Genomic DNA, 26,934 nt, shown 5'->3' on the forward strand with positions numbered 1-26,934 from the left:
CCAGTCATGTCATTAAACGCTGCCTTGGCTCCTCATCGACGGCAAACGGCACCGCGCAAGAGCAAAATACATTGACCTCGACCGTTTCCGCAACGTCTTCCGATCCCGTCCTATTGGCGTAGCCTTCGCTGATGTTGGAGCAACCCATGCGGTGGTCCTCTGAACTCACTGCCGCTTGCACGTATAGGGTACTCATCAGAGTGACTACCCGCCTTACTTCTATGAGAAGACAACTGGGGTATTTGGCCAAGGTAGTCATGCCAAATCCACGATGCCATACGGTTACTCAGAGGAGCCTATCCGCAGCGGATGAATTTCCAAAGTGAGGCTAGAATAGTGGTTTCGTCATCACGGACAACATCATCTGGTACGATAGCCAGGTTTCAATGAGAGCAATTCTCACATGGAAACGGTTTATCTACCAAAAGTAGATGGCCTGGCGTGAGACTTAGTCGAATTCTCCAAGAAGATGCATCAGACCGTTGCCCGGGTTCCTGCATACACGTTGACTTGCTTCACGTATAGATCGTTGACCTTTGCTCCGTTTGCTCTTACTGGTGCCTGAGGTAGCCCTCGACGAATACTCCTGATGCCTGCTTCACTCTGGGACACGGATAGGCTCCTATCCTGTCTTTCTTGCGCCCGTTTACTGTCATCTTCTTCTACTTGCCCACTTCACGGCTGTCCCAAACTTTCTTCGCCTCTTCCAAGATATGTAGGCGGATCACAATTTTCTTTCTCGGGCTGATTCCTGATTTCTCACGCTCATCAGTCATAAGGTATACTTACACCACCCTGCCCTGAGGTGCCTTCCCACTGCAGCGCGTCTGAGATCTTCAACCGTGAACACCTCACATTCACCTACAAGCTCATCAAACGCTCACCTTCCCATCCCCAAACCACAGACACAACGAGAAAGGGCCATCCATCTCACTATCAGCTCCCACTATCTCTCGTCACTAAAGCTTCAAGATGGTCGTCCCGACTGACCCCAAGCTGCGCTCCACGCTCGCCAACATAGCAGGCGTAAACATCAACCAGCGCGAAGTCGAGTACCGCAAGGCCCTCGACGACATGATCCCCGGCATCTTCTGGGGCGCCAAGCCCTCCAACATTGAAGCCATCCGCTTTCCCGACCCTATGGTTCCCCGCCGTTCCTACAAGCTCACCTTTGATGAGCCTCCCAAGCCCGGCGTGCCCAAGCAGCTCTTCATCGATGTCAAGTTCGGCCCTAGCCCCTTGGACGCCGGTGTCTTCGTCAACGCGACCAACCCCATCGGCAACGTTTCCACCTTCGACACAGGCGGCCGTTGCCAGGAGATTGCTCGCACTTGGCTTCCAGATCTGGTCCCTCGCGTCATTCGCGTTGGCATTATGGGGACGGATGACGGTGACATTGATTACATCGTCACGGAGCACATCCCCAACACTGTCACCCTCGACAAGGTCTGGGCCTCCCTCACCCCCAAGACGAAGGGCCACATCATGGATCAGCTCGTCACCGCACTGGAAACCATCCAGAAGGAACACGGATTCTCCGAGGACGACATCGAACAAGCGCTCAAGGCCGTCGACCTGTCCGGCAACATCGACTACACCGCCACCACTACCCTCAACGGCCCCAAGACTCCCGCACCGATCCCCTTGGACCAACGCCCGGCCTGGCCTCCGCAGTCGACGAAGCTGAAGCGCGTCCGCCTCCTTCTCCAGCGCTACGCCAACGAGTACCGCCCCGCCCGTCACCACTGTTCCGCCACCAGCTTTGAGGAGCAAGAAGACGGCAGCGTCTACGTCAAGTTCCCCGGTGCAGATACCCCGATGAGCCCCATGATCCTCACGTGCAAACTCATCCACGAACTCAGCAAGGTCATCGTCCTCTGCCACATGGACCTCGAGTCCCGCAACATCCTCGTCAAGCTCGTCGAGCAGCCCGCCGGTCCCAACGGCAAGTCCAAGAAGGAACTCCAGCTCGCTGGCATCGTCTCCTGGCACAAGGCCACTTTTGCCCCCTTCTCCATGGAGCGAGGCCTCAAAGACGCGCTGCTCGGCTGCCAGTTCAACTACGACTTCTCGTGGTACAGGCTCTTTGTTGATCGCACCAAGCACCTGATGCCCGATCGATTCTTCGCCGCTCACGAGTTTGTGGTAAAGGCTATGGTGAAAATGCGGCTTGCTGCCCGGGCGATGGACTGTAGCCACTCGACGACGGTCCACCAGCAGCACTTCTATGCCATGGAGAAGATTGGCTCGGACCCAGACTACATGGACGGATGGGGCAGACTGCCTTACGCCAAGGACCACGAGTCGCCTTCAGAGTCGGAGTACCGGGAGATGGGCAACGGCGTTATTCGCCACTCCCTCTTTAAGCGCTTCCAGGAGATTCCGAGACACAGCTGGCCTACTGACCTCGAGTTCCTCTTTGACCATTAGAGTGCTTGAGCTGTCGGTCCTCGGACCGTCATTGATGGGCCGTGACTGACAAAAGCTACATGTCTCTGATGTCGATTTGAGCTGGGAAGGATAGTACTTCATTCTTGGCTTGGGCGGATGTTGACAAGAGAAAACGACATGTGTTCTTGGCCATCACCTACCTAGCATCCTGGGAGGAACGTCGATCTTTGCGCTGAAAGTGCGTGGGGCACGGAACAGGTATGAGGGTATCGGCATAGGTTCAGACAGAGAGGAAAGTGCCTGGCAGAATAGCAAGCAAATAGGTCTAAAAGTCACTCATTCAACTGATTGTTTTGAATGTGTTGTGCCTTGTTCAGTGCCGTTCGTTCCATCCATGATTGATTAAGATGTCGTTGTCTTTGACATGACGGGGCATGGAGCTGAACGTGGCACCCAATTCTTGGGTGCTTACTAAGCCGAATACTTGCTTGCTGGGCAATGATCAAAGCGCTGTCGACATTCTGAATCTTTTTGTTTCACCAATTGAACCGCTTTCTTCTTGCCATGTCTCTTTTCTGAAGCTGCTGTGACCAACCTATTGCCGCAGAGCCAGACATGGCTGGCCATGCCACGTTCTAAAGCTTACCAGACTCTTCCTCAGAGTGCCTACATGCCAGGGTAAGCATCGTCTCCCGGGGATGTTGACTCTCGGATGTTGAAGACATTGGATCCCGAGTTCGCCTCCATCCCGATCTCTGGCCTTGTTATGGATACCTACACCAACCATCACATACTTTCTTTATTCTTCAGGATGAGCAGGCGAAATGCATCAAGACTGTTACACCTAACAGACCCTGATCCAGGGTGAATGCCTTACTGTCCATTGCTCTGCTTGGAGTCAAGCCTGCCTTCGGACCTGAAGTCAGGCTATGAAATAGCAACGACTGTTCTCATCCTCGAGACTCTTGCCTAGCGGCGATGGGGATACGTTGCTTTGAAAGCCAACACGAATTTCCCTAGCATCATGTCAAGCCCGAATTCAAAAAAACTCTCAGCCGTCGGAACCTACTGTCGGATATAGAAGGCCCGAGTCCATGGTCCCCCGTGTCGTTTACTGTCTCACTACATCACCAAGTACTGCAGTCGAGGCCAGTTGAGTTGTTTCCGTAATGCATATAGTTGCACCAAAGCCCCGGCCCCGGATTGGCTTCTTCCTCATGTGACTGCTTCTCTTTCTTCTCTTCCAAAGGAGCGTGGCAACTAGAATGGAAGGAAGGCCAGTTGGACATCTTGCCACATTCGTTCATTTTCAGTTGAGCTTCACTCCTTCCCTCCCACTTTCACTCCTGCCTTGGACATTTCTCTGATATATCCAAGACTTCTCACTCTCCACCCTTTCCTTCACCTTTTGTCTTTCTACATCACCCACTCTTTCTCTCTTTTTCTTTCTTTCCCTGCTTCCCTCGACCGTCTTTCCTTGATTCAGCTTCTCGAGTTTACCCGAGGATATGCGATCCATCTAGCAGCCATGGCGAAGCTTCGCTTCATGCACCTTCTTTTGGTATCGGCCGTCGTCAACGCAAACCTCGCCTCGCTATGCCGCTCTGCTGTTGCGCCGTCGCTTTCTTCATTCTCGGATGAAGAGTGTTTGCAGACTCTGGCAGCGACCCCAGCGTCCCAGGAGCCTCAGAGCGCTTCGGTCGGAGAAGTCGTGTTGGAAGAGCAGCCGCAGGATGATATAGCTCTCCACCAGATGTGGGCGAGGCAGAACCTGACGTAGGCACGAAATTCCTGCGCCTAGACTGAAGCTGATCAAGAAGTATAGGCCGCCCGCCGAAGCATCGCTTCAAGTCACCACCGTCACTATCGTTCGGACGGTTACCGTCGAGCTTGCTAGCCGAACTGAGGTGATCTGGGCGCCTCTTCAGCAGACCTTGACTTTTATCAATCCCACCCTGGTCTTTGAGACGAGCGTCGTCACCGCGTCCCAGCCTCGAGATATTGCAGCGAGAGACGCGGCAAATGCAATCGCATCGGATCAAGCGGCGATTCCCGAAGTATCCTCAGCCGACTTGTACTACCACGAAGGCGCTCAGCTCTCACCGCACCCAGCTCCTGTTCGACGGCAGACCCTGGCTTCAGTCAACAGGGTTTCGACAGTCACCGTCGAGATCACGACCACAATAGTAGCGAGCGGGACCATAGTCCGTACTGTCACCATCTTCAATCCTGTGTTCGTCTCGGTCACTCAGACACCTACTCTTACGACGACAATCTTCACAACCACGACCCTTCCTCTCGAGAATACGGCCTCCAGCGTACCTGCCGGTGTACCATCTCCACCGGCTAGCCAGAAGGCCATCTCCAGTGACGACGCTCAGCAGACTGCATCGTCCATATCCCCCGACCCTCCTTCTTTCACGGAAACGACGCTGGCAGCCTCCGAACCCCAACAGCCTTCAGTTGCCTCCAGCACCTTGGGCGCACCTGAAAGCACTCGCGTCCGCTCATTATCTGATACGTCTCGCAGTATCTCTACATCATCCTTGGTACTTCCAAGCTCGTCTACACCTGCGACCAATGAAGGGACCTCGGCAAGAGCTGGGCCTGTAACGAGCAGCGGCCCACCATTGAGATCAACATCGGCGACGGCTGCTCCACCATTGACCGAAACTCTCCTGCCTTCGACAGAGCGCATCTCCAGACCATCTCTAGGTCCTGAGGCAATCGCAGGCATTACTGTAGGCGCAACGCTTGCTCTCACAGCTCTGATCTTTCTATTCCTCTGCATACGTCGACAGAGATCCAAACGCAGGCGACATCTTCAGCTGAGCGAAGACGATCGCCAGATGACTACCGCTACAGTTGGTAACGCCATCATGTACCGAGCGACTTCTCACCCTCTAACATACGATGGACCTTGTCAAACGCCGCAAACTGGAGGATGCAGCAGTAAGAGCTCCGAAGAAGAGCAGGTGCGAATTGTCATAAAGCCCATCACCAAGAACAGAAGCATGAGCAGTGTGCTCTCGGCACTGCCCAAGGTCTGGCCTCGGCCACCGGGGTACACGGGCAAGGCATACAGTTTTTCTGCAGGCGGGAGCGGCGAAACAACTCCCAGAGAGCCTACAGGATGGAGCGTTGAGAGCGAGTATGGAAGCTCGGGGAATCAGGATGCCTCGCGAAGCGGAGGACCTTGGGAAGCCGCCGCTTGGAAAGGGCCGGCAGCAGCCCACCCCATAGCAGATGGTAGATGTGAGACAGGCAGGATCAGATGAACCAATACAGTACGATTGATCAGTCACTTCAGCACTGATGATCAGGATGCCTTCGGCACGAGGAAGCCGACGAGGAACTTGCCCTAACCGTGGCAGATGGCTCATGCTTTTGCAGTATCTTCCATTGGTCTTCAGAAGTGTCGCCGTTGCTTGCCGACGCTTCTCTCCTTCTCCTTCAACCCAATTTCTTTGTTAGCCCAATTTCGGTCGAATACCACGACTCCATAGTCTGGCCTGTACCTAGATGGACTGCATCTTATGCAGTCGATTTCTGATATAGGGAAATGTCTGAAAGTTCCACCGGGCCGATTCAGGTGAGATGAAGCTCCCTTGCTCACCGATGCAAATCATTCCTACAACGCAGAGTGATATCATATCACAATCGGTGCGACCTCCGCCGACGTATCACTGCTCCGTTGTGACAATGCTCAGCACACTGCATCAAGTAGCCTAATCCAAGGCTTAGCCCACCGAAATATGCGTTACACTGCAGAATGCGGTTGGGATGTTGCCTTGGCGCATCACCGGTGCGGGGTTCTTTGAGAGTCAAGGTAAGCATAAGTTCATTTTGGATTTTGGTTGCGCCTTGGAGATTGGTATCGACTTTCTTAAATCGAGCTCTTCCCTTTCTTCGTGGCATGTTGTCATGGTGCCTTCGTTTCTCCGTGGACGAAGTTCGCCTCTGTCAACCTCCTCCCCTTTGGATAGACCATGGCATCTCAGTTGGTGATAGGACTCCTGTTTGTGACGACTTTGGTGCTGGGACAACATACTGAGCAAGTCAAGAGAAGTTTCGACACAATTTGTGAGCAGTATGACTACGTCGTGGTCGGGGGTGGAACGAGCGGTCTCGTCGTCGCCAACAGACTCAGTGAAGACCCAGAAAGTGAGTCTCAAAGCCGCCAATGACCGCTATTGCAACATAGACTTGACTAACCATATTTTGTATCTTCCCAGAAACGGTCCTAGTAGTCGAATACGGAGACTTTGCCAACACAATTAACGTCACGGTGCCCTACTTTGCCACATACGACCAGTCGGCGCGCCTCTACAACGTGACGTCCGTTCCTCAAGCGCAACTCGGCAACCGTACGTCCCGTCTTCGTATCGGTGCCGTGGTTGGCGGAAGCTCTGCTGTCAATGGCATGGCCTGGGACCGCGGCTCCGAGGCCGACTACGACGCGTGGGAAGCGTTCGGGAACCCTGGATGGGGCTGGGCGACTCTTTCCAAGTACTTCCAAAAGTCGTCTACGTTCGCGCCGCCACCGGATGAGTATATTGAGGAGTACGGGTATGAGTGGAGTGAGAATGCGTATGGTGATGGACCCATCCAGGTTGGGTTTCCTTCGTGGCAGTGGCCGGAGTCTGGTGAGTTGCTTTGACGGAATCACACGTCCGCTGATCGGTAGGCTAATGCCAATCCCCAGCTCTAATGGCTCGGGCATGGGCTCAAGATATCAAAGTGCCCACGTTGAAAGACGGCGCGGACGGCGACAACGTCGGCATTGCGTGGCTCCCGCAGAACTCTGGCGGCCCGAACGCGACTCGATCAACTGCTGAGACGGCATACTTCAATCCTGTCAGCGCCCGTGAGAATTTGCATTTGCTGGTACATCACTACGGCGCAGCTATCAAGTTTGAGGGAAACACCACGACTGGCGTGGTAATTGGTAGCCGTGATGGATCCGACACCAAGTTCGTGGGGTCTCGGAATGTGGTGCTCGCCGCAGGGGCAGTTCACACCCCTCAACTATTGCAGCTGAGCGGTATTGGCCCAGAGAAGCTCCTGAAGTCTCTTGATATCGACGTGGTGGTTGACTTACCGGGTGTTGGTGCGAACTTCCAGGACCACCCAGCCATTTTCATGGTCTATGACTGTAAGTTGGACATCTACCTCATAATTGCTGTCAGAAGGTTGGTCAGTCTAACATGCCTTCACTAAGTTGCCAACGACACTACCATCAACCCGACGCTCATGACCAACGAATCCTTCTACAACGAATCGTGCGCAGAGTACCAAGCCAACAGAACGGGCCCACACACACACGCCTGGGGAAACCGAGTCGTCTTCACATCCCTCCAGGACCTCGATCCAGATAACTACGAAGCCATCGCCGACGCCGTCACAGCCCAAGACCCCCTCGAGAACCTCCCGGAAGTCTACGCAGAGAACCCAGCCCTGGTCCAGGGCTTCACCCGCCAGCGCGATATCTTGAGTAAAGAATTCCGCAACCCCAAAGCAGGCGTCATGGAATTTACCTTTGGCGGCGCAGATTCCGTCCCCGTAGCCCTCCAAAAGCCTCTCTCCCGCGGCACCATCACAATCAACAGCACGAACCCGGACCCCGAATCCTCTGTCACAGGTGCCGGCGGTGCGCTCGTCGACTTCAACACGCTCTCCAACCCAATCGACACGCTCCTCCTCCTCCGCGCCGTCGCTAAAGCCCGCGCCTTCATGGCGAGTCCCAGCGTTGAGATGCTCGCCGCGGTAGAGATCCTCCCGGGCCCGGGCGTTGAGAGTGATGCTGAGATCGAGGCCGTCATGCGGGAATCGTGGCTGTCTTCGAGCTTCGATCACCCTGTCGGCACGGCGGCGATGATGCCGCGGGACCTGGGTGGTGTTGTGGATAGTGGGCTGAGGGTGTATGGTGTTGAGGGGCTGTGGGTTGTGGATGCGAGTGTTATGCCGTTGTTACCTGCGGCGCATACGCAGGCTACTGTGTATGCTGTTGCGGAGTATGCTGCTGATCTCATCAAGGGGGTTGAGAAGTCATTTGGCGAGGTTTGAGAAGACGATACTAGCAACATAAGTCCCATCTTGTTTGCTGTCCACTAGCATTTACGTGGTAAATAAGCTTATTTCAACTCCAAGTGCTCCCGCTCTGAATCACCGAGACCATACGTAGTACAAGCTGTGTTCACTTCCAATGTAATATTCAGAATCGCCCAGTCACCAAATGACAACAGCCTCTAGATGCATGCTTAAATCATCGTCAAACGACATTCCCAAAGCCTCAAGCTGGGTCATCAACCACCTAGCCCACGTCATTCCCCTTCAAGTCAGAGGAGCTCACAGTCAGTCATCTATCGGCGAACGACTTTTCAGCTATGAGCCTCTTTCTCAAACTTGCGTTTGTCTTCTTCCTGGCCCTGGGGCTTCGTCCTCTCGAAGTACTGCCCAATCTCAAGCCCCAGGCAGACCAGCTCTACCAGCGTCTTTGGTGCGGGCTGGATACCAACCTCCCGGACCATACTACTTGAGCACAACCAAGTTACAAGTCGATGAATCGTAGTTCCGAACTCTTAATGAACAGGACTGGGTACTAGGTGACAGTCTCTCTGACGGGTCTGCTGGTTGCCACCTTTGCCTTCTTCACTGGGTAAACCTGTGACAGTTTCGGCCAAGAGCTCTAATGATTCCTATTCTTGCGTCTGGAGAGTCTGAGAGGGAATAAAGTAGTGCAATAGAGATTGCTTTATCACAGATGCTGATAACAATGCCGAGATCACCTTGACCATGGCGGATCCCATTGACTTCAACTGTCGTGGCTAATAGTGTATCCACCAATAACCGTCGAACACAAGCCGAGCAATTGTTCATATCACGATGTGACCTCACCTCCATGCACAACTTGCATTGGGCTTTTTCTTCTTTCCCACAAGATTCGCCCGAAAGATGCTGCAGATTCAAAAGAAACCCCACCACAGCTCATAATCGTGGCGAAAAAAAAACCGTTCTCCTTCCTTGCTAGCGTTGATCGGATTCCACTGCGAGGCCGGGGGGGGGGAACCACGGGAATCGGGAGCTTCTTCAGAAAGCCAGTGAAACCATACAAGCACACCAATGAGATCGCGGTGATATCTTTGATACCCTGGGACAAATGGCGTCAGGGTCGCATCGCACCACGTACCGAGCAGCTCGAGTCGGACTGGTGCCAGTGATGCGAGAGGGGACTGCATGTCTAGTCTGCCGGTCCAGATCGCCTAGTTGTCTTGGCATTATCCTACCTGCATGATGGTATTTACACAGATCGCGCGCCCATCTTTTTTCCCTTTTTCTTGGGGGTTCAAAAAGATTCTTGCGTTGCTGTTCTCCTCTCTGCTGCTTGATACTTGAGTTGCCGACGGCCTCTTTACCTGAGGGTTTCCTGACTTTGGTACTTGTAGCATTGAAGGGGGGACTCCGTCTAGAAAAGAGACAGCAAACATGGCAAAAGCGGACCGCATCGAGATGCAGCAGCCAAAAGGCGGCTACGACGCCGTCAACACAAGCTCCTCCGGCAACACGGACGACGGCACCAAGAACAACCACCACGAGAACGGCTACCCGTACTCAATGGCTGATGGCGGCACCGGTGACTCGACGCTCAGGGTACGTGTATCTATCTTGGTCCTCCATCGTAAACCTTGGATATGACGACTAACACGAGCAAATGTTGTTGTTGTTGTTGTCAGCGCCTCTTCTCCTTCTGGCAGCTCTTGGCCTTTGCCTTGATCTTCATGTCCTCGTGGGAAGTCATGGCGATGGACATGGGAGCCACCTTTTATAACGGCGGGCCGCAGACGCTCGCCTGGGGCATCGTCCTCGTCGTCGTCGGCGCCATGGCCCAGGCGCTCTCCATGGCTGAGCTCGCGACCATCCAGCCCATCGCGGGCGCGCAGTACCACTGGACGCATTTCCTCGCGCCAGAGAAGCACCGGCGGTTCATCACGGTAAGTTCCCCCTCTAGTCCCCCAATCTGAGAATCTTTTTCCATGATCACGGTAGAGACTGACGACGGTACCCCTCACAGTGGATGCAGGGCTGGGTAACCTGGTTCGCCTGGGTTTCCGCCCTCGCCGGTTCCGCCGCCTCAGAAGCAAACATCATGATCGGCCTCGTCAGCACAAACTACCCCTCGTACACGTTCCAGCCCTGGCACATCACAATGGTCATCATCGCCCAGCTTGTCGCCTGCGCCCTCATCAACATGTACGCCTTCCGCACCATCCCCTGGATGGAGCTCCTAGCCGGCGTCCTCCACGTCGTCCTCTGGCTCATCTTCGTCGTCGTCCTCTTGACGCTTGCGCCCCGCGCCTCAGCCGACTTTGTGTTTTTCGAGCGCACCGTGAGCTCCGGGTGGACAAACGACTTTGTGAGCTGGAATATCGGCATGCTTGTGCCCGCGTGGGGGTTCATTGGATTTGATGGCGTCGTGCACATGGCGGAGGAGACGCGCAAGGCGAAGCAAGCTGTTCCGCGCGCGATGCTGTGGACGATTATCCTCAACGGCGTGTTGTCGTATGGTATTATTCTCGCCATCCTCTTTGGTATGGGCGGCGACCCGGCTACGACGGAGGCGATCCTGAGCTCGGATTACCCCATCATCCCTCTTCTCTTCAACGCCGCGGGTCCCGCTGCCGGCACAGCCATGGTCGTCGGTCTCTTGGTTATCACATTCTGCGTCGTCGCCGCCTCGCTGGCTTCCGTGTCACGCATCACATGGGCCTGGGCCCGCGACGGCGGCCTACCGCGGTACTTTGCCAAGATCCACCCGACGCACCGTGTACCGATCCGCTCCGTCTGGCTACCGTGCGTCATCGTCACCTGTCTCTCCCTCTTCACCGTCGGCAACAACGCCACGGCGACGGTGTTCTCGGCCTTTACGGCGCTCTCGTCGCTGGGGCTGTACGGCTCGTACATTATCGCCATATCCTGCATGCTCCATGCGCGTCTGACGGGGCGGATCGGACACGGGCCGGAGTATCAGGTGCAGTATGGCGGGTGGTCGCTGCCGAGGGGGTGGGGCACGCCGATTAATGTGTATGCGCTGCTGTGGTCGATTTACTTGAGCATCTGGCTGCCGTTCCCGCAGACGATTCCGGTTACGGGGACGGAGATGAATTATGCTGGGCCGATTTATGTTGTTGTTGTGGTTGGTGCTGCGACTTTGTGGTTTACGTGGGGGAAGAAGCATTGGCCTGGACTGAATAAGAGTGCCATTGATAATGTGGTGGCGTATAATTGAGGGCGAGGCGATGAGGTTTGGTTGCAGCTTGGAGTTTGGAGTGGCCTAGACTTTTATGCTGTTGATTAAGAGTTATTAGACTACATAGAATATCATCAGTGTTTGCGCAGACTGCGACTTTTGAGCCTCTACTCATATGCTGGGTTGCATACTTTGGCTCGAGTCCTTGAAGGCGTCCCCTTAGCATGAAGAGGAGAAGTGGGAGTGACGGGACATTCGAGTTGGTACGACTCAGCGTGGAGAGGCCGGGAATATTCAGAACCAGTGCTTCATCTGGCTGACGCTGTCCTCAATAGACATGGCCAACCTGTTCTCATCTCATTAAGTCGGTGCCTAGGGATTACACGCGACCTTGATGACTGGCAGCCTGGAAGCATTGCGTACGTGGAGCACGAATACTATGCGGGCACAAAGTGCGGCATCTCTATTGACAACGTGTTCGCACCATACACCAAGACCTGGGTGTTTAGCCTTTGATCTCGAGATGCTGATCCAAGAGGCAAGTCTCGGTGAAGATGAAGCATCCATGAACGGGTGTCCAAAAGCGGCAAGATGCGGAGAGGAGCGGCAAAGGTGGAACGTTCCAGCCCCCCGATCATCGGGCAGGACCGAAGGGCGCTAGGAGACGTCACATGGCGCTCAGATACGGGGGATGCCTGGATGCAAAACACGGTGCCTGTATCAGTAGGCCGAGATGTGGTTACCTGCGGCCCGTCGTGGACGTCGTGGACGTCTTGTTAGGTGAAGTCAGGGTGTCTGGGCACGTTAAACGGGAGTGATGGAGGGAATATGTTTGCTCAGTGAGTCAGGCCAGGAACCAAACCTTGTTGAGAATGAACATATCTCCATTTATGCCAAACAGGGGCAATGGAAACACGGTGACCACAGGGTCTCGTGAGTATTTAGAGCGCCGCCTTTAACCTCGGTGAGCCTTGTAGAAGACCAAGAAAGACGAGCAAAAGATGAGATGAGAGCGGTGTCACGAATCAGCAGGTTTCCCTGTCTTGTCCGGTTTCAGCTCCCCTCCTAAGCTTACCTCATCCGTCACCCGTTGGACGTTATCGGCGTTATCGCCCACCCGAGCTGACACCAACAACACCTTATCAACACCTTATCCGACCCCTCGATGACGTCCACCCAGCCAACCTTAGCACGTCTAGGTACCTAATCGCATCGCATCTCGCTGAAAGCACCAAAGCCAAGATCTCACCGGCCGCCCCCCCCCCCCCCCCCCCGCCTTGCCTTAGTCAACCGATGCAAGGTACCTTGCCTATCCAATACCGCGTAAAAGGTACATTACCGTGTGGCCCTCCGATCCAACGACAAGTGCCCGTGATGCCCGCTGCACCCGCCTGCTTTGTCCTCGTGCTCAGGGACCCCACCTTGCCCACCTCCCCTCGTCCCCCCCCAGCGAGCACCGAGCGCCGGTTGCTGCTTCCGCGTGCTGTCTGCTGTGTAAGCTGCCGTGTACCTTACCTTACACACCCGGCACCGAGGTGCTGCTCTCTACCTCACCTTACCTTACTGCACCCGCATTCCTGCATCTTCCATCTGCTCCTCCAGCTTTGGTTGAACCCTTTTTCTTTCTTTCAGTCTGTCACTCCGTGCCTCGTCCACGGCTGACACTCACAGCCAAAGTCCTACGGATACTCACACGTTCCTATCAACCTAGACATTGCGCCCTCAAACGCTGCCCCTCGACGCTCATCCCATCCGTCAGCCCCCCCCCCCCGCCTGACGTCGGCTGTGCTCCCTGCGACAGCTGCGCGCGCTGACCGAGCCGTGCAAAGCTACCTGGCCGACAACGCTCTTCCATCTCTTCTCTAGTTCCGAACAAACCTTCTTCTTCCCTCTTACACCTCTACCTCCTCTCCACCTACACGACCTTATCGAGACCTCACATCGCAACCATGTTTGACATATTCGCCCACCTCTTATCGTGAGTTTCTCTCTCCTCCAAATACGCGCAATGGGTGCTATCGTCACTCCGTGACCTCCATGATACCCTCGGCGTGGTTTGGGTTCCTTAGGCTATGGCCCTGCTTGGACTTCGAACCATTCGACTGACACGGTATTCCACCTCACAGCTCCATCGCCTCCTTCCTCTTCCCCCTCTTCGCCTCTTACAAGGCCCTCAAGACCTCCGACCCTGCCCAACTGACACCATGGCTCATGTACTGGGTCGTTCTCGCCTGCGCACTCCTCGTCGAGTCCTGGACTGAATGGATTCTCGTCTGGTACGTCCTGATTCGCAGACTGCAACCAACCTCGAGTCTCCCCTCTCCCCACCAACCACTAACACCAACCGTAGGATCCCATTCTACGCCTACATCCGCCTCTTGTTCCTCCTCTACCTCGTCCTCCCCCAGACTCAAGGCGCTCGCATCATCTACCAAACCCATGTCCACCCCTTCCTCCAAGACAACGAGGCCCAAATCGAAGAGTTCATCTCCGAGGCCCACGACCGCCTGAAAGCCGCCGGCATCGCCTACCTCAAACGCGCAATCGAACTCATCAAGACAAACGTCCTCGGCCTGCCCCCAGGCGACCCCGAACCTGCGTCTCAGCCGTCTGCCGTATCCGCTCCTGCCGGCCACCCGCCGCAGTCCTACACCCAGTCCCTCCTCGCCCGGTTTAGCGTCCCCGCCGCGCGCTGGGCTCCCGCTGCCGCCGCAGGCCACACCGGCGCCGACTTTTACAACCTCCTCGCGGGCGCTTACTCCGCCGCAACCGGTGGGGGACAACACCAGGACCTCTCCAAGTCCGGCTCTATCATCCCGCCGAACCTCCAGGGCGGCGAGAGGACGAGTTTCATCGCCGCACAGCGTGAGCGTCTCGCCTTCCTCCTCAAAGCCCTCGAACGCGAGGAGGCGGCGACGTCATCCTCGGCGCATCCCGAAACGTTTAGCCGCTCCTTGGGGAGCATGCAGCTCGACGGCAACGAGGAGGAGGAAGCGACGCAGAGACCGCCGAGCGCGCACAGCGGGCTGAGCAAGTCGCGGAGCGAGACTGATTTCGAAAAGATTGACGCCGAGAGCGGGGCCGAGGACGCCGGTGGTGACGACGAGGACGGATCCGTTAGGCGGAGGCAGACGAGCGGGGGATCATGGATGCCGTGGGGATGGGGTGCCACGCCGACGGCTGAGAATCCCGAGGGTGGATCCAGCTCGGGTGTGCACAAGTGATGCCGCCCTACAGACATGACAACGGCGTTTGTCTGCGGGAATGGAGTTTTTGCGCGGTGACTTTTGGTACCTTGACATGATTTAGATGTTCGGCCTCGGGCAAGGGATGGAGTCATGGTCGATTGATGATCCACCCGAGAGTGGATGTCATCCCGGGACCAGCGACGTCTGCGCTCCCGGTCGATTCACACAACTAAACGGGGGGCTGAATAGACCTGGGAGTCGCTTTCAACAGCCGACCAATGTTCCTTCGAGACTGGCCCTTTTCGTGTCTGTACTAATCTTTGATTGACCGCTATGCAAAGGTCTATGCATCTACGACCCTTCCCCCTATCCCGAGGAGGGCCATGATATACGTCTAATATTACAGTTGAGATTCCCAAGCTCTTGCCACCCATCTTACACATATTCCATCCATCGATTTTTATTTATACAATTCTTTCATTGACAAGAGTGCGCGAGCTTGGAAGACTAAGCCATGCCTCCTACCGCCGCAGGAACGACCTTCCAGATTTCTAATCTCTCGGTCCCTGACAATTAGTTCGTCTTCTTGTAAGGATACGCCAACGGCACGTCCTTGCGTGTCCAGACGAGCTTCTTGCGCTTCGTCGTGACGTGCTCGGCCCAGATCTCGTCGGCGTACTCCTTGCGGAACTGGCGGATGAAGACGGGGTCCCAGAGGTCGGAGGCGACGCCGAGGTCCTTGCAGCAGCGCATCAGGGCGTTTGATTTGCAGCCTTCGACGGCTGAGGGGAGGGTTTCGACGGAGAAGTAACCGTTTTCGCCTTGGGCTTGGGAGATGAAGCTGTTTGTGGGTCATGTTAGCTCTCTGTTTTTCTCACAAAGCGTCTCTAGAATGGTTTGCATGGGGGTAGGGGTAGAGAGGACCAAGATCCAGAGAACAACGTACCGTCCTTCCGCGATGAGAGCATACTCCCTCGTCACGACCTTCTCACCCACCACGACATCGCCCTTTGGCACGAGACCCCATCCGCCCGGACCGAAGGCCTGGTTGAGGATGCGGCGGTACTTGATCTCGGGGAGGTAGACTATGCCGTCGGGTTTGACTTCCACGTCGGCGGGGTTCACGGGTTGGAGGAGGATGTCGACGACTTCCTTGGGAAAGCGGGCTGTGCCGAGGCCGTGGTAGGATGTTGACCAGTCTATCGGCTGCTGTTGTTGCGCCTGGTCTGCGGCCTGGTTTTGCGGCGGAGGGACGTATGGTGGTGCGGTTGGGAATGATGTTGTTGTTGGTGCTGCTGACGTGGGTTTAGGTGTTGCTGCTGCTGAGGGTTTCGTGGATTTCGGGGGAGAGGCGGGTGTTGTTGCCTTTTTGGCGTAGGTTGAGGTTGATGCTGGCGCGGCCTTTGCGGGGGATGAGGCGGGTGCGGTGGCGGAGGCTGCTTTGTAGCGGGATGTTGTGGCTATTCTTGCGATTGGGGTGAGGGTTGCTGTCGCTTTTCGCGATGCGCGGAGGAGGGGGCGCATGGTGAAGGAGGCCATTGTGGTTCGTCTTGCATGAACGATGCGACTTTTCGGTTGAGTGAGTGGCGTGGGGGCGATTAAGGTGCGTGTCTGGGTATATGTTGTAGAATAAATAGACACGCGCGCGCAAGAGAAGAGAAGCCGGGTCGGAGGAGAAGAAGAGAGAGTATGGTTGTGGTTTGCGCGGTGTTGATGATGCTCATAGACCCGGGGGCGGCGTGTAGGACGGGGGAGGATTGAGAATGAAATTTGGTCGGCGCGGGTGAATGCGGCGCCCGGGAGGCGGGAGCTTGGGCCACTTCTTTGGAGCTAGAACACTGTGCGAGCGATTTTTTTTTTCTTCCTTTTTTCCTTCTGTTCGTCTCGTCGGAGATGGCGTCAGTCCACTTTGGGGGTTGGTGAGTGAGTGAGTGAGTGAGATCACCAAGGGGAATTAGATGAGTTGCGATTGTTTTTGTGATGATTTATTTACAGTTGTTGATACAAGTGGTGTACAAGCTTCAGCTCTTGGTAGAGAAGAGGATTTCTTCTTGTCTTTGCATTATGCATCCTTTGCGTCCGTCCGGCGATCGTTGCCCTGCTGCTTCCAACAGCTCTTGAAATGTTCCATCTGGTATCTTCAGGTCAGCTCATCTTCTACATCATTGCTGCGAGAGAAGGAGATCTCATTCGAATGAGAGAATAATATACCTCGGCCGTACACTGCCGCCAGTCCTTCTTCTCGAAATAGCAATCTGTCAACTTTGCATTCTCGTCTACAGGGACGAACCAGGGGAGGTCAAAGTTAGCGCCGCTATCCAACTGTCTGTTCGCGATCTTTCCGCTGCGATCCGGAGAGGGAGAGGAGTCGATGCGTACCTGCGCAACCCGTGCTGAAGATGCGCTTGTCCCTGCATATTGGTGGTTAGCTTTATGGCTTTTGTTGACATTTCTTCCCGCTTGCTCTTCTCTCCAGGGGTTGACCTTTAACATCGCGAACGACAGACACTTGTCGTATGAGACAAGCAAGACATACCACTTGAGAAAAGCAGAAGAGAAGTTCGACATACCAGTCATCAGGCTCGTCATCCTCCGTCGACGACTTTTTCGCCGCGTCGCTTTCCTGCTTGGACATATTTCTTTTTCCGACTTCCTCTTCGGCAGTCAATTGTCGGTTGTCTAGCAGACGTCGTTGTCGTCCTGTGTCGGTGATTGAATCGTTTTGCAATGTGTGAGGTGAGTCTCATTCGAATTAGCACACCTGGAACTTTGTTGGGGGTCCAAAACAGTGCCAACCAAACCCTGAAGCTACGACACTCGCCGCCACGGAAACTCACTCATCGCTCAAGACTCATCTCATCCCTCATCGCGCTCTCTCACAGCCTCTCATCATGGCCTCACGTAAACTCAACGTGCTGGTCTACACCGGTATATTCCCCCCTTGAACCATCTTACTATGTGAATAATTTGACTCACAACTCAAACCCCCAGGCACCGGCACGACCGTCGAATCGGTCCGCCACTGCATCTACTCCCTCCGCCGCCTCCTCTCCCCAACCTACGCCGTCATCCCCGTCGCCGAGGCCAGCCTCCTAAAAGAACCCTGGCAACCCACCTGCGCCCTCCTCGTCATCCCGGGCGGCGGCGACCTAGGCTACTGCCGCGTCCTCAACGGCGCCGGAAACCGCCGCATCGCCGACTATGTCCGCCGCGGCGGCGCTTACCTCGGCTTCTGCGCCGGCGGGTACTACGGCAGCCGCCGGTGCGAGTTCGAGGTCGGAGACCGGACCCTCGAGGTCATTGGGGCCCGCGAGCTCGGGTTCTTCCCCGGAACGTGTAGGGGCGGGGCGCTGAAGGGGTTCGAGTATCATTCGGAGAGGGGGGCGCGGGTGGTGCGGTTGAGTGTGAAGGATGGGTTTGGGGAGGGTGAGGTGTTGAGTTACTATAACGGCGGAGGCGTCTTTGTCGATGCTGAAAAGTATGATAACGTGGAGGTTCTCGCGCAGTATGCCGATGAGATTGCGGTCGATGGGGGAGCGGGAAGAGCGGCCGTGATACACTGCAAAGTCGGCTCCGGTAACGTTGTCCTGACCGGTCCTCATCCAGAGTATGTTTGTCCAATATCCCTCGCTGCCCTTCCCCCCTAACTATGATTTCCAGATTCGCAGCAGCAAACCTCAACCCCCAACCCCAGATCCCCTCCTACGAAGCTCTCGTCTCCTCCCTCGCAGCAGCCGACGCAGCCCGCGTAACTTTCCTCCGCGCATGCCTCTCCCGCCTCGGCCTAGACCTCAGCGCCGACCCCTCCGCCCCGCCGTCCCTCTCGCGCATGCACCTGACCTCGGCGAACCACATCGAAGTCGGCGAGATGCTCGCGTCCTGGGAAGAGGCCATCACCCGCGAGGCCGGCCAGGGGCAGGATGCCGAAGACAAGGAGGAGTACATCCGCGGCGAGCACGACGTCTTCCGCATCGAGAAGCGGTCTTCGCGGTGGGATGTGGACGAGCTCAAGCAAGCTCTGCCGTCATCTGGTTCTGGGCAAGGAGGGGAGGGCCGGATGGTGGATTATGATGCTGTGGTCAAGGTGATTGTCCCGCATGAGGAGGCGTGGCCGGACGCCAAGGAGACGCCGAGCTTTAATCATCGGTTGTTCTATAACTCTCTCAATGAGTATCGCGCGATTGAGCCTGCGGCGGAGGAGTGGGGTGATACGCTCATGTATGGGGAGGTTGTCACCAGCACGAACACGCTCATGGATAAGTATGGTCCCCCTTTCCGCCTCTTCCCTTCACATTTGGAAACAAGAGCCATCCATGCTAACGATACTATCTTCTAGGAACCCCAAATTGCTCGCTAACCTTCCGACGGGCTTCACTCTCACTGCCACAACCCAAGTCGCCGGCCGCGGCCGCGGCACAAACGTCTGGGTCTCACCCGCGGGCTGCCTCATCTTCTCCACCGTCCTCAACCACCCTGCTCATCTAGCCGCCTCCCATCCAGTCGTCTTCATCCAATACATTGCCGCCATCGCCATCGTCGAGGCCGTCAAATCGTACAACACAGCCTGCGGCGACGTCCCCGTGAAGCTCAAGTGGCCCAACGACATTTGTAAGCCACTCTCCCTAAGCCATCAAAGCATCAGCAGCATAGACCCGTACACTAACAATGACAAAGACTGCCGCGACCCAGCCTCATCCCCCGAAGACCCCTCCTACGTCAAAATCGGCGGCATCCTCTCCAACTGCGCCTACTCCCAAGGCGCCTACCAAATCGTCCTCGGCATCGGCATCAACACCACAAACTCGCGCCCCACCACCTCCCTCAACGCCATCGCCCCCGGATCCCTGAAAGCGGCAGGCGGCTTCCACCTCGAGACGCTCTTGGCGCGGATCCTCACCCGCATTGAGGCGCTCTACGCGCAGTTCCGCCGCGAAGGCTTCTCGCGCGACCTCGAGGAGCGGTATTACAAGCACTGGCTTCACTCGGGCCAGAACGTCACGCTCGAGGCCGAGGCGGGGGCGAAAGCCAAGGTGGTGGGTATCACGCGGGACTGGGGCATGTTGAAGGCTGTCGAGGTGGATGGGATGGGGAGGGAGACGGGGCGGATGTGGGCTTTGCAGAGTGACGAGAATAGTTTTGATTTCTGGAAGGGGCTCGTGAAGAGGAAGTTGTAGGCTTGGCCCGCACAGCAGGCGCATAGTGATGCTTGAGACTATGGGGTTGTTGAAACCGGACTGGTTGCTTCGACTAGATCCAGGGTCTTTCCAATGGATGTGTGCGAATCGTATCTCGCTGAGTGAGACTGATGAACGCTTTGGGTTATTCGGAAGAATATCGCCTAGATGAAAGTCAACAGGGTGCTTTAAAGAGGCACAGTCGTCTCACGGGATCGTCTGCGGGCGTGCCCGGGTGCCGTTGTCAGCTTCATGCCGCATCTGGATAAAGTAGGTAGCTAGCTACACGGAATGCGTTCCGGCTTACACCTCTCCAACTTGACTCAAATCAAGATTCTCAAGCCCCTTGTCATCGTCTTCTACACGTTTTACCTAGTACAATGATCAATTGTCATTGAGACATCTGCCAGTTGTCGGCTTATACGGTTCTCAAACCCCCGTTCGCCAGTCTCACGATCGGCGTTCCGGAGCCCCGATCTCTCCGTCTTACACCCTCCACACGGAAACTGTGCCGCCCGCCCGTCACCTCGGAGACTAGGCGGCGGAAACAAAGTACGCGAGAAACCATAGCGAAACATGCCATTCTAGCAAAATCCTTCCCCATCGATCCACATAATGATGACAGGACGCATCGACGCCAAATATTTGACATGGAAATAGTATATGAAACTACCCAAGTTCCGTCATACAACCTGCTATCCGTCATGAACGCAATTGAGATCCTTGGTCGACACCGCTGCCGCTCACCGTTATATCAAGGAATCTCACCATCGAATCTCATCATCAGGCTCACCACTACTACTCACGCTCGCAACAGATTCGCTCACCCCACCGCTCTCACCCGCAAATTCGCGACCTCGCGACCCTTTGCAACATCAAAACAACCCTCCAAAATGGCAACAGAAGAACTACCACAAGTGAAGCTATACTGGTACCTACCCCTCCTCACCAAACACCTAAACCCTCAGAAAACTCATCAATACAAGGCTCAACGACTCCCGCTCCCAAAACACCCTCTGGCTCCTCGAAGAACTCAAGATTCCCTACACAGTCCAACTCTTCCGCCGCGCCCCCAACCGTCTCGCGCCCCCCGAGCTCGAAGCCGTCCACCCGCTAGGCAAAGCGCCCGTGCTAGAAATCACGCCCACCCCCAGCGATGAGGATCCTAGCCCCGCACCGATCCGGCTTGCCGAGAGCGGGTACATCACGCAGTACCTCGTCGAGCACTTTGGCCACCGCAAGCCCGGCCTCGTGCCGCCACGCTGGAAGCTTGGACGGGAGGGGAAAGTCGGGGGCGAGACGGAGGCGTATGCGCGGTTCTGGTATCTGTTGCACTATGTCGAGGGGAGCTTCTTCCCTGTGATTGTGCAGTTTATCCTCATCAATAGTAAGCCCGTCTCTCTCCTTTGTATTCGGCAATTATGAGATTCTGACCTGGACACCTGCAGTACTGAAATCATCCAACGTCCCCTTCCTGATCCGCCCCCTTACCTCCCTCGTCGCCTCTAAGATCTTTTCCCTTGTCATTTTCCCCAATGCGCAAAAGCACCTCGCCATGCTCGAGAACTTTCTCAAGACTGCGCCCGGGGTATCAGCCGACGGCGGCGGGTTTCTCTGCGGGCCAGAGCTCTCGGCCGCGGATATACTCATCAGTTTCGCGCTCATCACGGCAGACGCCGAGAATGCGTGGGACACGATGGGTAGCTGGCCCGGCGGGTCGGCGAGGGCGGCGCATCCTATTCTGTTTGAGTACGTTGAGCGGCTGAAGAGGGAGCCTGGGTATTTGAGGGTTGTGGAGAAGGTTCAGGAGGTTGAGGGGTGAAGAGGCGATGGGCAGGACACTGGCCTGATCTGGAGTCCTCTTGCGACGGAGGTACCCCGGTGTCGCGATGCTTGGAGTTAGTTACCAGGACGAAAGGAAAAATCCCATCTCCAACTAGCAGACAACTTCACATGAGTTTTCGCTTCTCACACTTTGAGGTCTGCCACTTCTTGACTAGATCGCTAAGAAGACATCGTGAACTAGAGTTATCGTCAAGATGCGCCGCCAAGATGAGGCTTACAAGGACACTGAACTTTGTGTTAATTCACTGATCATAGTGAGAGCGGGCCATAATCAGGAATTGAAGGTGCACCGAAGTCCGTGAGGCAGAGACATCAAGTAAAACATTCCGGGGAGAAATGATACGACAGAATAAAGGCCAAAGCCATGTTGCACCTCGAATCTCATCTCCGATTTGAGATATCATCTTCGATGCCAAGTAGAATGGACCATCACAGCTCTGAGGGAAACTTGTTGAAGGGCATCTTGCAACTCATCGCACCTGTCGCACAGACTCCCCGGCAAATGCGGTGACATTCGATCCTACCGATTCCCGCTCATCCTCGCAGAAGAAGAACTCAGCCAGAACACATCCAAAAGAAACCACCCGATACAGATCTTTCAACCTGCCAATCGCGAAGACAAGCTTCTAGATCGGCCCTTTCAGTTCTCCAAGAATATCCTGATATGGCCTCATTCATGGATCGGATTTCTAGACGCCGGGAAGCGCAGTCTCCGTCGTCAAGCTCCTAGCGCCCACGAACCTTTCGTGTGCTGTGGGTATCGCAGTGGGAGCAATCAACGCAGACGCACAACGAATCGCTATGGCGGGGTTGACGGGCCGGAAGTCTGGGTATCCTTTGTGCTCCCTCACCACCTCACCACCCCATCAGAAATCGCCATCCACTTCGGCTCACGAATATCTCTGCCCGATGAGATGTCGTTGGCCGAGTGGAATGAGAAGGTAACAAACGACACAAAGAAGAAGCTCCGAGAATGCAGAAAGTAGCCGTGTCGGGACTACCTAGAAAAGAGGGTGGATGGACGAGAGATGCATGACCTGACCTGACTGAGGTGGGCAGAAAATGCAAACGCCGTTGCCCGTCAACATCGCCATCGCCATCGCCAGTCGCCATCGCCAGTCGCCATCACCGTGGATCGTCTGGTCCGCGTTGGCCCACCGCGCAATTATCCGCTCATCCACACTCTACGATGAGAGACAGACAGCGTTCGATTGCGTCGTGAACTCTTACCGCAACGAACCTTGAGATGAAGCATGTCATCAGACCAGAACTTTGAGAAACGAACCGGTCCCACCAATCGGCGCGGCAATCAAGCCAGGTCCTTCCGGATCGGGAAAGTCCCGGACGGCACTCCGTGCTGCCATGCCACCATGCCTGCGGGGATGGGACATGTGGTCGCGGGATTTGCGGTGTGGAGGGATGAGGTGCATATTCAGATGCCTGCGGATAAGGAATGCAAAGTGTGTGTGTGTGGCATCTCTCACCCCGCATCGACGAATTCGATAGCGACTGGTGCGGGAGCTCACTCGAGTTGGAGAAGTCGACGCGGGGGTGGTGAGTTTGTTCCTCTTCTTTTCCCTCTCTGTTTCTGTTTCTGCCTCTCTTTCGAGGTTATCGTGAGATGACAGCCGGAATTGTTTCACTCTCAGCCATCGAAATGTCTACCCCGTTTCACCAAGATGAGATGACAGCTGAGGTGAAGCTGAAAAGGTGACAGGACACTTCACTCACGAACCGTTCAAGAAAGCTGAGTAGCTGGAACTTGGACAACCCTCTCTGCCCCTCCATCGGCCTCTCCCGCCGAGAACCCCAAAAGAAACAGATGTCCATCCAATCGCGATCCCACCCGTTTAGCCTGGGACTTGCATCTGGCACACTTGACACTCACTCACTCACTCACTCACTCACTCACTCACTCACTCACCTTCCCTTTTGCCTTTTCGGGCAGACATGGACAAGTTCACAAATCCACTCACACATACGCACACTCAAAGGTAGACAGATAGACACATCCACACAAACATCCACGCAGGCGCACATCAGGAGCCAATGCGCCCGCGCCGACGAATCGAAGTAGCTTCTTCTTCAACATGGAGCCCACCCGGTGGACAATGGGTGGGCCGGGACGCGGGAGATGCTTCTCCAGGGTCCTTTGCCGGGCTAGGATGTTCGCCGCGTGAATCCAAACCCGGGATGGCGGGGGTTTTGAACGTGGTCCCGCATGACGGGTTTGGAGCCTCCTAACCTAGTAGTTGAGGTCTCTCTCATGTCCTGCTATGAAAGACGGCAGGTCTGCTCTTGGGCTCTATGGATTTTGTATCCCGGTGTGGTCTCTTTCTTTTCTTGATGCTGTCGCTCTAGATCCAGAATTCCCTCCCATGTATTGGAGGCATGTAAGTCCTCGGTAACCGCCAGGCGTGGAAGATCGCAACAAGACCACCAGCATTCGACTCCTCGGCGACTCTCGCAGTCGTCCCGTTCACGATGTCAAACTCCAGCATCAACGCCAACCTCACCCACCCTCACACACCGTCGTCATCTCCAACGATATCACCCATAGTCCTGAAGGAAATTGTAGGTCCAGATCCTGTTGATCTCCGCAAAGAACCACAGTCTAACACTACATCGCAGCAAGATGCAAACGTCCCCCTCTTCATGACGGGCCTCCTCCTTCCCCACGCCCTCTGCACCATCTTCATCGCCTCCCGGATAGCCTCCCGTCTCTGGGTAACGCGGAAATGGTTCCTCGATGACACTCTCATCCTCATCGCATGGCTCTTCTCCACGGCCCTCTGCGTAGTCTACAGCATCACCGCCACCACGCCCTCCCTCCTCGGCGCCCCTTCACCATCCGCCTCAACCACCACCGACACCGACGCAAACCCCTACATCATGCGAACCTACCTAGGCCTAATCTACTACCAAATCACCCTCTGCCTCGCAAAGCTCTCCATCCTAGCCCTCTACCTCCGCGTCTTCGCGTCCTCCTCCCGGCCCCGCGAACGCCTCCTCGCTCGCGCAGCCGTCGTCTTCGTCCTCCTCTACACCCTCCCCTTACTCCTCATGTCCTTCCTCCAATGCAACCCCGTACAAGGCCAATTCTTCAGCCGCCCGACACCAGTATGCTTCCGCTTCCCAGACCTCCTCATCACCAGCGCAAGCCTCCACTCCGCAACAGACGCCTGGCTCGTCGCCATGGTCGTCCCCTCCGTCGCAAGGCTCGACCTCCCGCGCCGGCAAAAGATCGCTCTCGCAGTCGTCATGAGTCTCAGCGTTCTTGTGATAGTAGCCAGCATGGTTCGCCTGCAACTAAGCCTCCACCTGCACTACCGGCCCACCGACGACGCCGGCGTCCGCAACACCCTCGGCTTCTTCGTCATGACGGTGCTGGAATGCGACCTCGCACTCATTTGCGCCAGCGCGCCGACCCTCCGTCCTTTACTCGCTCGTCTCTTCCCCTCTATAATAATGAACAGCGCAAAGCGGCGCTCCCTTGAAGCCGGCGCTGAGACGCAGAGCTTCGACCTTACCAGCCTGACGTACCACGGCTACCCCTGGACAGAACCCAGCACGCCCGCCGGGCTAGCGGCGCGGAGTAGGAACGCTAGTATCGCGAGCCACTTGAATAAGCTGCGCATGCCCCCACCGCCGCTGCCAGCTCTCACTATGGCGCAGTTGGGTCCGGCGACGCTGAGTTTAGGGAGTCTATTGATTAGCGGGACGGCGCCGCGGAGACCGGGAAGGAGTTGGCATGTTGCGGAGGACGGGAAACCAATTTTGTTTGAGACGGCGGAGAGGAAAACGGGAGGGTATAAGACGCAGGCTTCGTCGATTTATTCGCAGGATATGACGTGTAGTGGGGATGAGTCGTGGCGTGAGGAAGAGTTTGAGAGGAAGGGCGGGGTGATACTTAAGACTATGAGGTTGAGTCTTCGGTCTGAGTACGTGACGCAGAATGAAGCAGACGCAGGAGACAAGGAGACTGCGGGAGGCATTGATGGCTCGAGCCCGGTCTCTGGGCTCAGCGGAGATACCTGGGCCGCGGACAGGAGCAGCTCAGGGACGACTTGGGGAGATGTGGTCGGGGGAAGAACACACGTGAGCAGATTTGTGGAAGAGATACCCAGGGAAGAAGCAGTTGAGACGCCAGAGGTTCCCAAGAGGAGCCCCTTGAGGGATAGTCGACGAAGATAATACCAGATACAGAATGACGACTTGATGAGCTTAACCAAGGCTCTCCTCCACGAACCTCTTCAGATCTTTCCCCTGCGTCTCAAACCTCTCTTGCAAAGTCTCCTTCAATAGTAACAGCGTCGTCGCCCCGGGAAGGTAATACGTCTCATACGACACCATCCTCACCGACCCATTCCCCAAGTCCGTCAGCAGATTCGGATGCTCCGCCGGCAAAAACGCGCCACCAAGTCCGTCGTCGTTTCCCCACGCACTGACGGCTCGTCTGGCATCGCCGTTGCAGCCGCGCACTTCCGGCGCAAGCAAGGCGATGACCTCGGTCGAGGAGGTATTGATACCAGGGATAATGCCGGCTGTGGTGAAGTTCATCGATAGCCCGGGGTATACGTCCTCCGGTCCCTGTACGTTGGATGGCAGGCCTACTTCGACGACGAAGGTGTTCCAGGTACTGTAGCGGCGGAAGTCGAGAAGCGTGTCGTAGATCTTGTCGAGGGGTGCGTCGATTACTTCTTCGGTGCACACTGTGAAGAGTGCGCCTTTGAGGTCGTACGAGGGCGTGGGGAGGATGTCGCTGTCACTGCAGCGTAGGGAGGCGATGTGGGATAGAGAAGCTGAGGCGGTGACGGCGTAGAGCCATATGCTTGAAGCGAGACGCATCATGACAACTTTTGGAAAGGGTCTCTCAAAAGGTCAGCCTCATCTACAAGAAAAGCGGTGATAGAAGTATGAGGGAGATTCTGGTAGTGGTCAAGGGCAAACGTCAATGATGTAGGCATCTGTCTAGGGTCTTTCAGCTTACATGCATGTCTCCGGGTCGAGCTGAAAATTCTGTGACGTGGTCATGTAGACTTCTGCACCCAATATGTGAGACCCAAGGCACATTTATGCATAATGGGTC

General features: G+C 55.7%; 10 protein-coding genes across 10 annotated transcripts; 8 read left to right on the forward strand and 2 right to left on the reverse strand.

Annotated features, from left to right (window-relative positions):
* The first annotated feature begins 1,693 nt into the window (after window positions 1-1,693).
* Window positions 1,694-2,732, forward strand: BDP81DRAFT_437080 (uncharacterized protein). Its single transcript, XM_060591195.1, has one exon. The coding sequence runs from the start codon at window positions 1,819-1,821 to the stop codon at window positions 2,428-2,430; it is 612 nt and encodes a 203-aa protein (XP_060440619.1). The 5' UTR covers window positions 1,694-1,818; the 3' UTR covers window positions 2,431-2,732.
* Window positions 2,733-3,919: 1,187 nt separating this feature from the next.
* Window positions 3,920-5,669, forward strand: BDP81DRAFT_398266 (uncharacterized protein; the record flags this gene model as incomplete). The annotated part of the gene is made up of 2 exons (XM_060588432.1): window positions 3,920-4,167; window positions 4,217-5,669. The coding sequence occupies 2 exons, from the start codon at window positions 3,920-3,922 to the stop codon at window positions 5,667-5,669; spliced, it is 1,701 nt and encodes a 566-aa protein (XP_060440620.1).
* A 711-nt stretch (window positions 5,670-6,380) lies between these two features.
* BDP81DRAFT_474767 (GMC oxidoreductase) lies at window positions 6,381-8,595 on the forward strand (the record flags this gene model as incomplete). Its single annotated transcript, XM_060594704.1, has 4 exons — window positions 6,381-6,555; window positions 6,627-7,037; window positions 7,097-7,546; window positions 7,613-8,595. 4 exons carry the CDS (start codon window positions 6,381-6,383, stop codon window positions 8,455-8,457), a joined length of 1,881 nt encoding a protein of 626 aa, XP_060440621.1. The 3' UTR covers window positions 8,458-8,595.
* A 1,281-nt stretch (window positions 8,596-9,876) lies between these two features.
* Window positions 9,877-11,677, forward strand: BDP81DRAFT_453377 (LPXTG-domain-containing protein; the record flags this gene model as incomplete). The annotated part of the gene is made up of 3 exons (XM_060592830.1): window positions 9,877-10,041; window positions 10,146-10,382; window positions 10,463-11,677. The coding sequence occupies 3 exons, from the start codon at window positions 9,877-9,879 to the stop codon at window positions 11,675-11,677; spliced, it is 1,617 nt and encodes a 538-aa protein (XP_060440622.1).
* A 1,898-nt stretch (window positions 11,678-13,575) lies between these two features.
* Window positions 13,576-14,955, forward strand: BDP81DRAFT_105523 (TB2/DP1, HVA22 family-domain-containing protein). The gene is made up of 2 exons (XM_060581424.1): window positions 13,576-13,914; window positions 13,989-14,955. Exons 1-2 carry the CDS (start codon window positions 13,850-13,852, stop codon window positions 14,860-14,862), a joined length of 939 nt encoding a protein of 312 aa, XP_060440623.1. The 5' UTR covers window positions 13,576-13,849; the 3' UTR covers window positions 14,863-14,955.
* A 444-nt stretch (window positions 14,956-15,399) lies between these two features.
* BDP81DRAFT_329632 (mitochondrial genome maintenance protein mgm101) lies at window positions 15,400-17,461 on the reverse strand (the record flags this gene model as incomplete). The annotated part of the gene is made up of 5 exons (XM_060585334.1): window positions 15,400-15,667; window positions 15,773-16,059; window positions 17,038-17,102; window positions 17,206-17,237; window positions 17,397-17,461. 5 exons carry the CDS (start codon window positions 17,459-17,461, stop codon window positions 15,400-15,402), a joined length of 717 nt encoding a protein of 238 aa, XP_060440624.1.
* Window positions 17,462-17,717: 256 nt separating this feature from the next.
* On the forward strand, window positions 17,718-20,000 carry BDP81DRAFT_464403 (biotin-protein ligase; the record flags this gene model as incomplete). The annotated part of the gene is made up of 5 exons (XM_060594145.1): window positions 17,718-17,754; window positions 17,818-18,433; window positions 18,487-19,086; window positions 19,163-19,434; window positions 19,501-20,000. 5 exons carry the CDS (start codon window positions 17,718-17,720, stop codon window positions 19,998-20,000), a joined length of 2,025 nt encoding a protein of 674 aa, XP_060440625.1.
* Window positions 20,001-20,893: 893 nt separating this feature from the next.
* On the forward strand, window positions 20,894-21,822 carry BDP81DRAFT_464404 (glutathione S-transferase domain-containing protein; the record flags this gene model as incomplete). The annotated part of the gene is made up of 3 exons (XM_060594146.1): window positions 20,894-20,931; window positions 20,987-21,387; window positions 21,449-21,822. The coding sequence occupies 3 exons, from the start codon at window positions 20,894-20,896 to the stop codon at window positions 21,820-21,822; spliced, it is 813 nt and encodes a 270-aa protein (XP_060440626.1).
* Window positions 21,823-24,329: 2,507 nt separating this feature from the next.
* On the forward strand, window positions 24,330-26,039 carry BDP81DRAFT_464405 (uncharacterized protein; the record flags this gene model as incomplete). The annotated part of the gene is made up of 2 exons (XM_060594147.1): window positions 24,330-24,419; window positions 24,477-26,039. The coding sequence occupies 2 exons, from the start codon at window positions 24,330-24,332 to the stop codon at window positions 26,037-26,039; spliced, it is 1,653 nt and encodes a 550-aa protein (XP_060440627.1).
* Window positions 26,040-26,069: 30 nt separating this feature from the next.
* BDP81DRAFT_453383 (uncharacterized protein) lies at window positions 26,070-26,693 on the reverse strand (the record flags this gene model as incomplete). The annotated part of the gene is made up of 1 exon (XM_060592831.1): window positions 26,070-26,693. One exon carries the CDS (start codon window positions 26,691-26,693, stop codon window positions 26,070-26,072), a length of 624 nt encoding a protein of 207 aa, XP_060440628.1.
* Window positions 26,694-26,934: the final 241 nt, after the last annotated feature.

Source organism: Colletotrichum phormii (assembly GCF_030913505.1).
Source record: "Colletotrichum phormii strain CBS 102054 chromosome Unknown BDP81scaffold_23, whole genome shotgun sequence".
Classification (NCBI taxonomy): Eukaryota; Fungi; Ascomycota; class Sordariomycetes; order Glomerellales; family Glomerellaceae; genus Colletotrichum; species Colletotrichum phormii.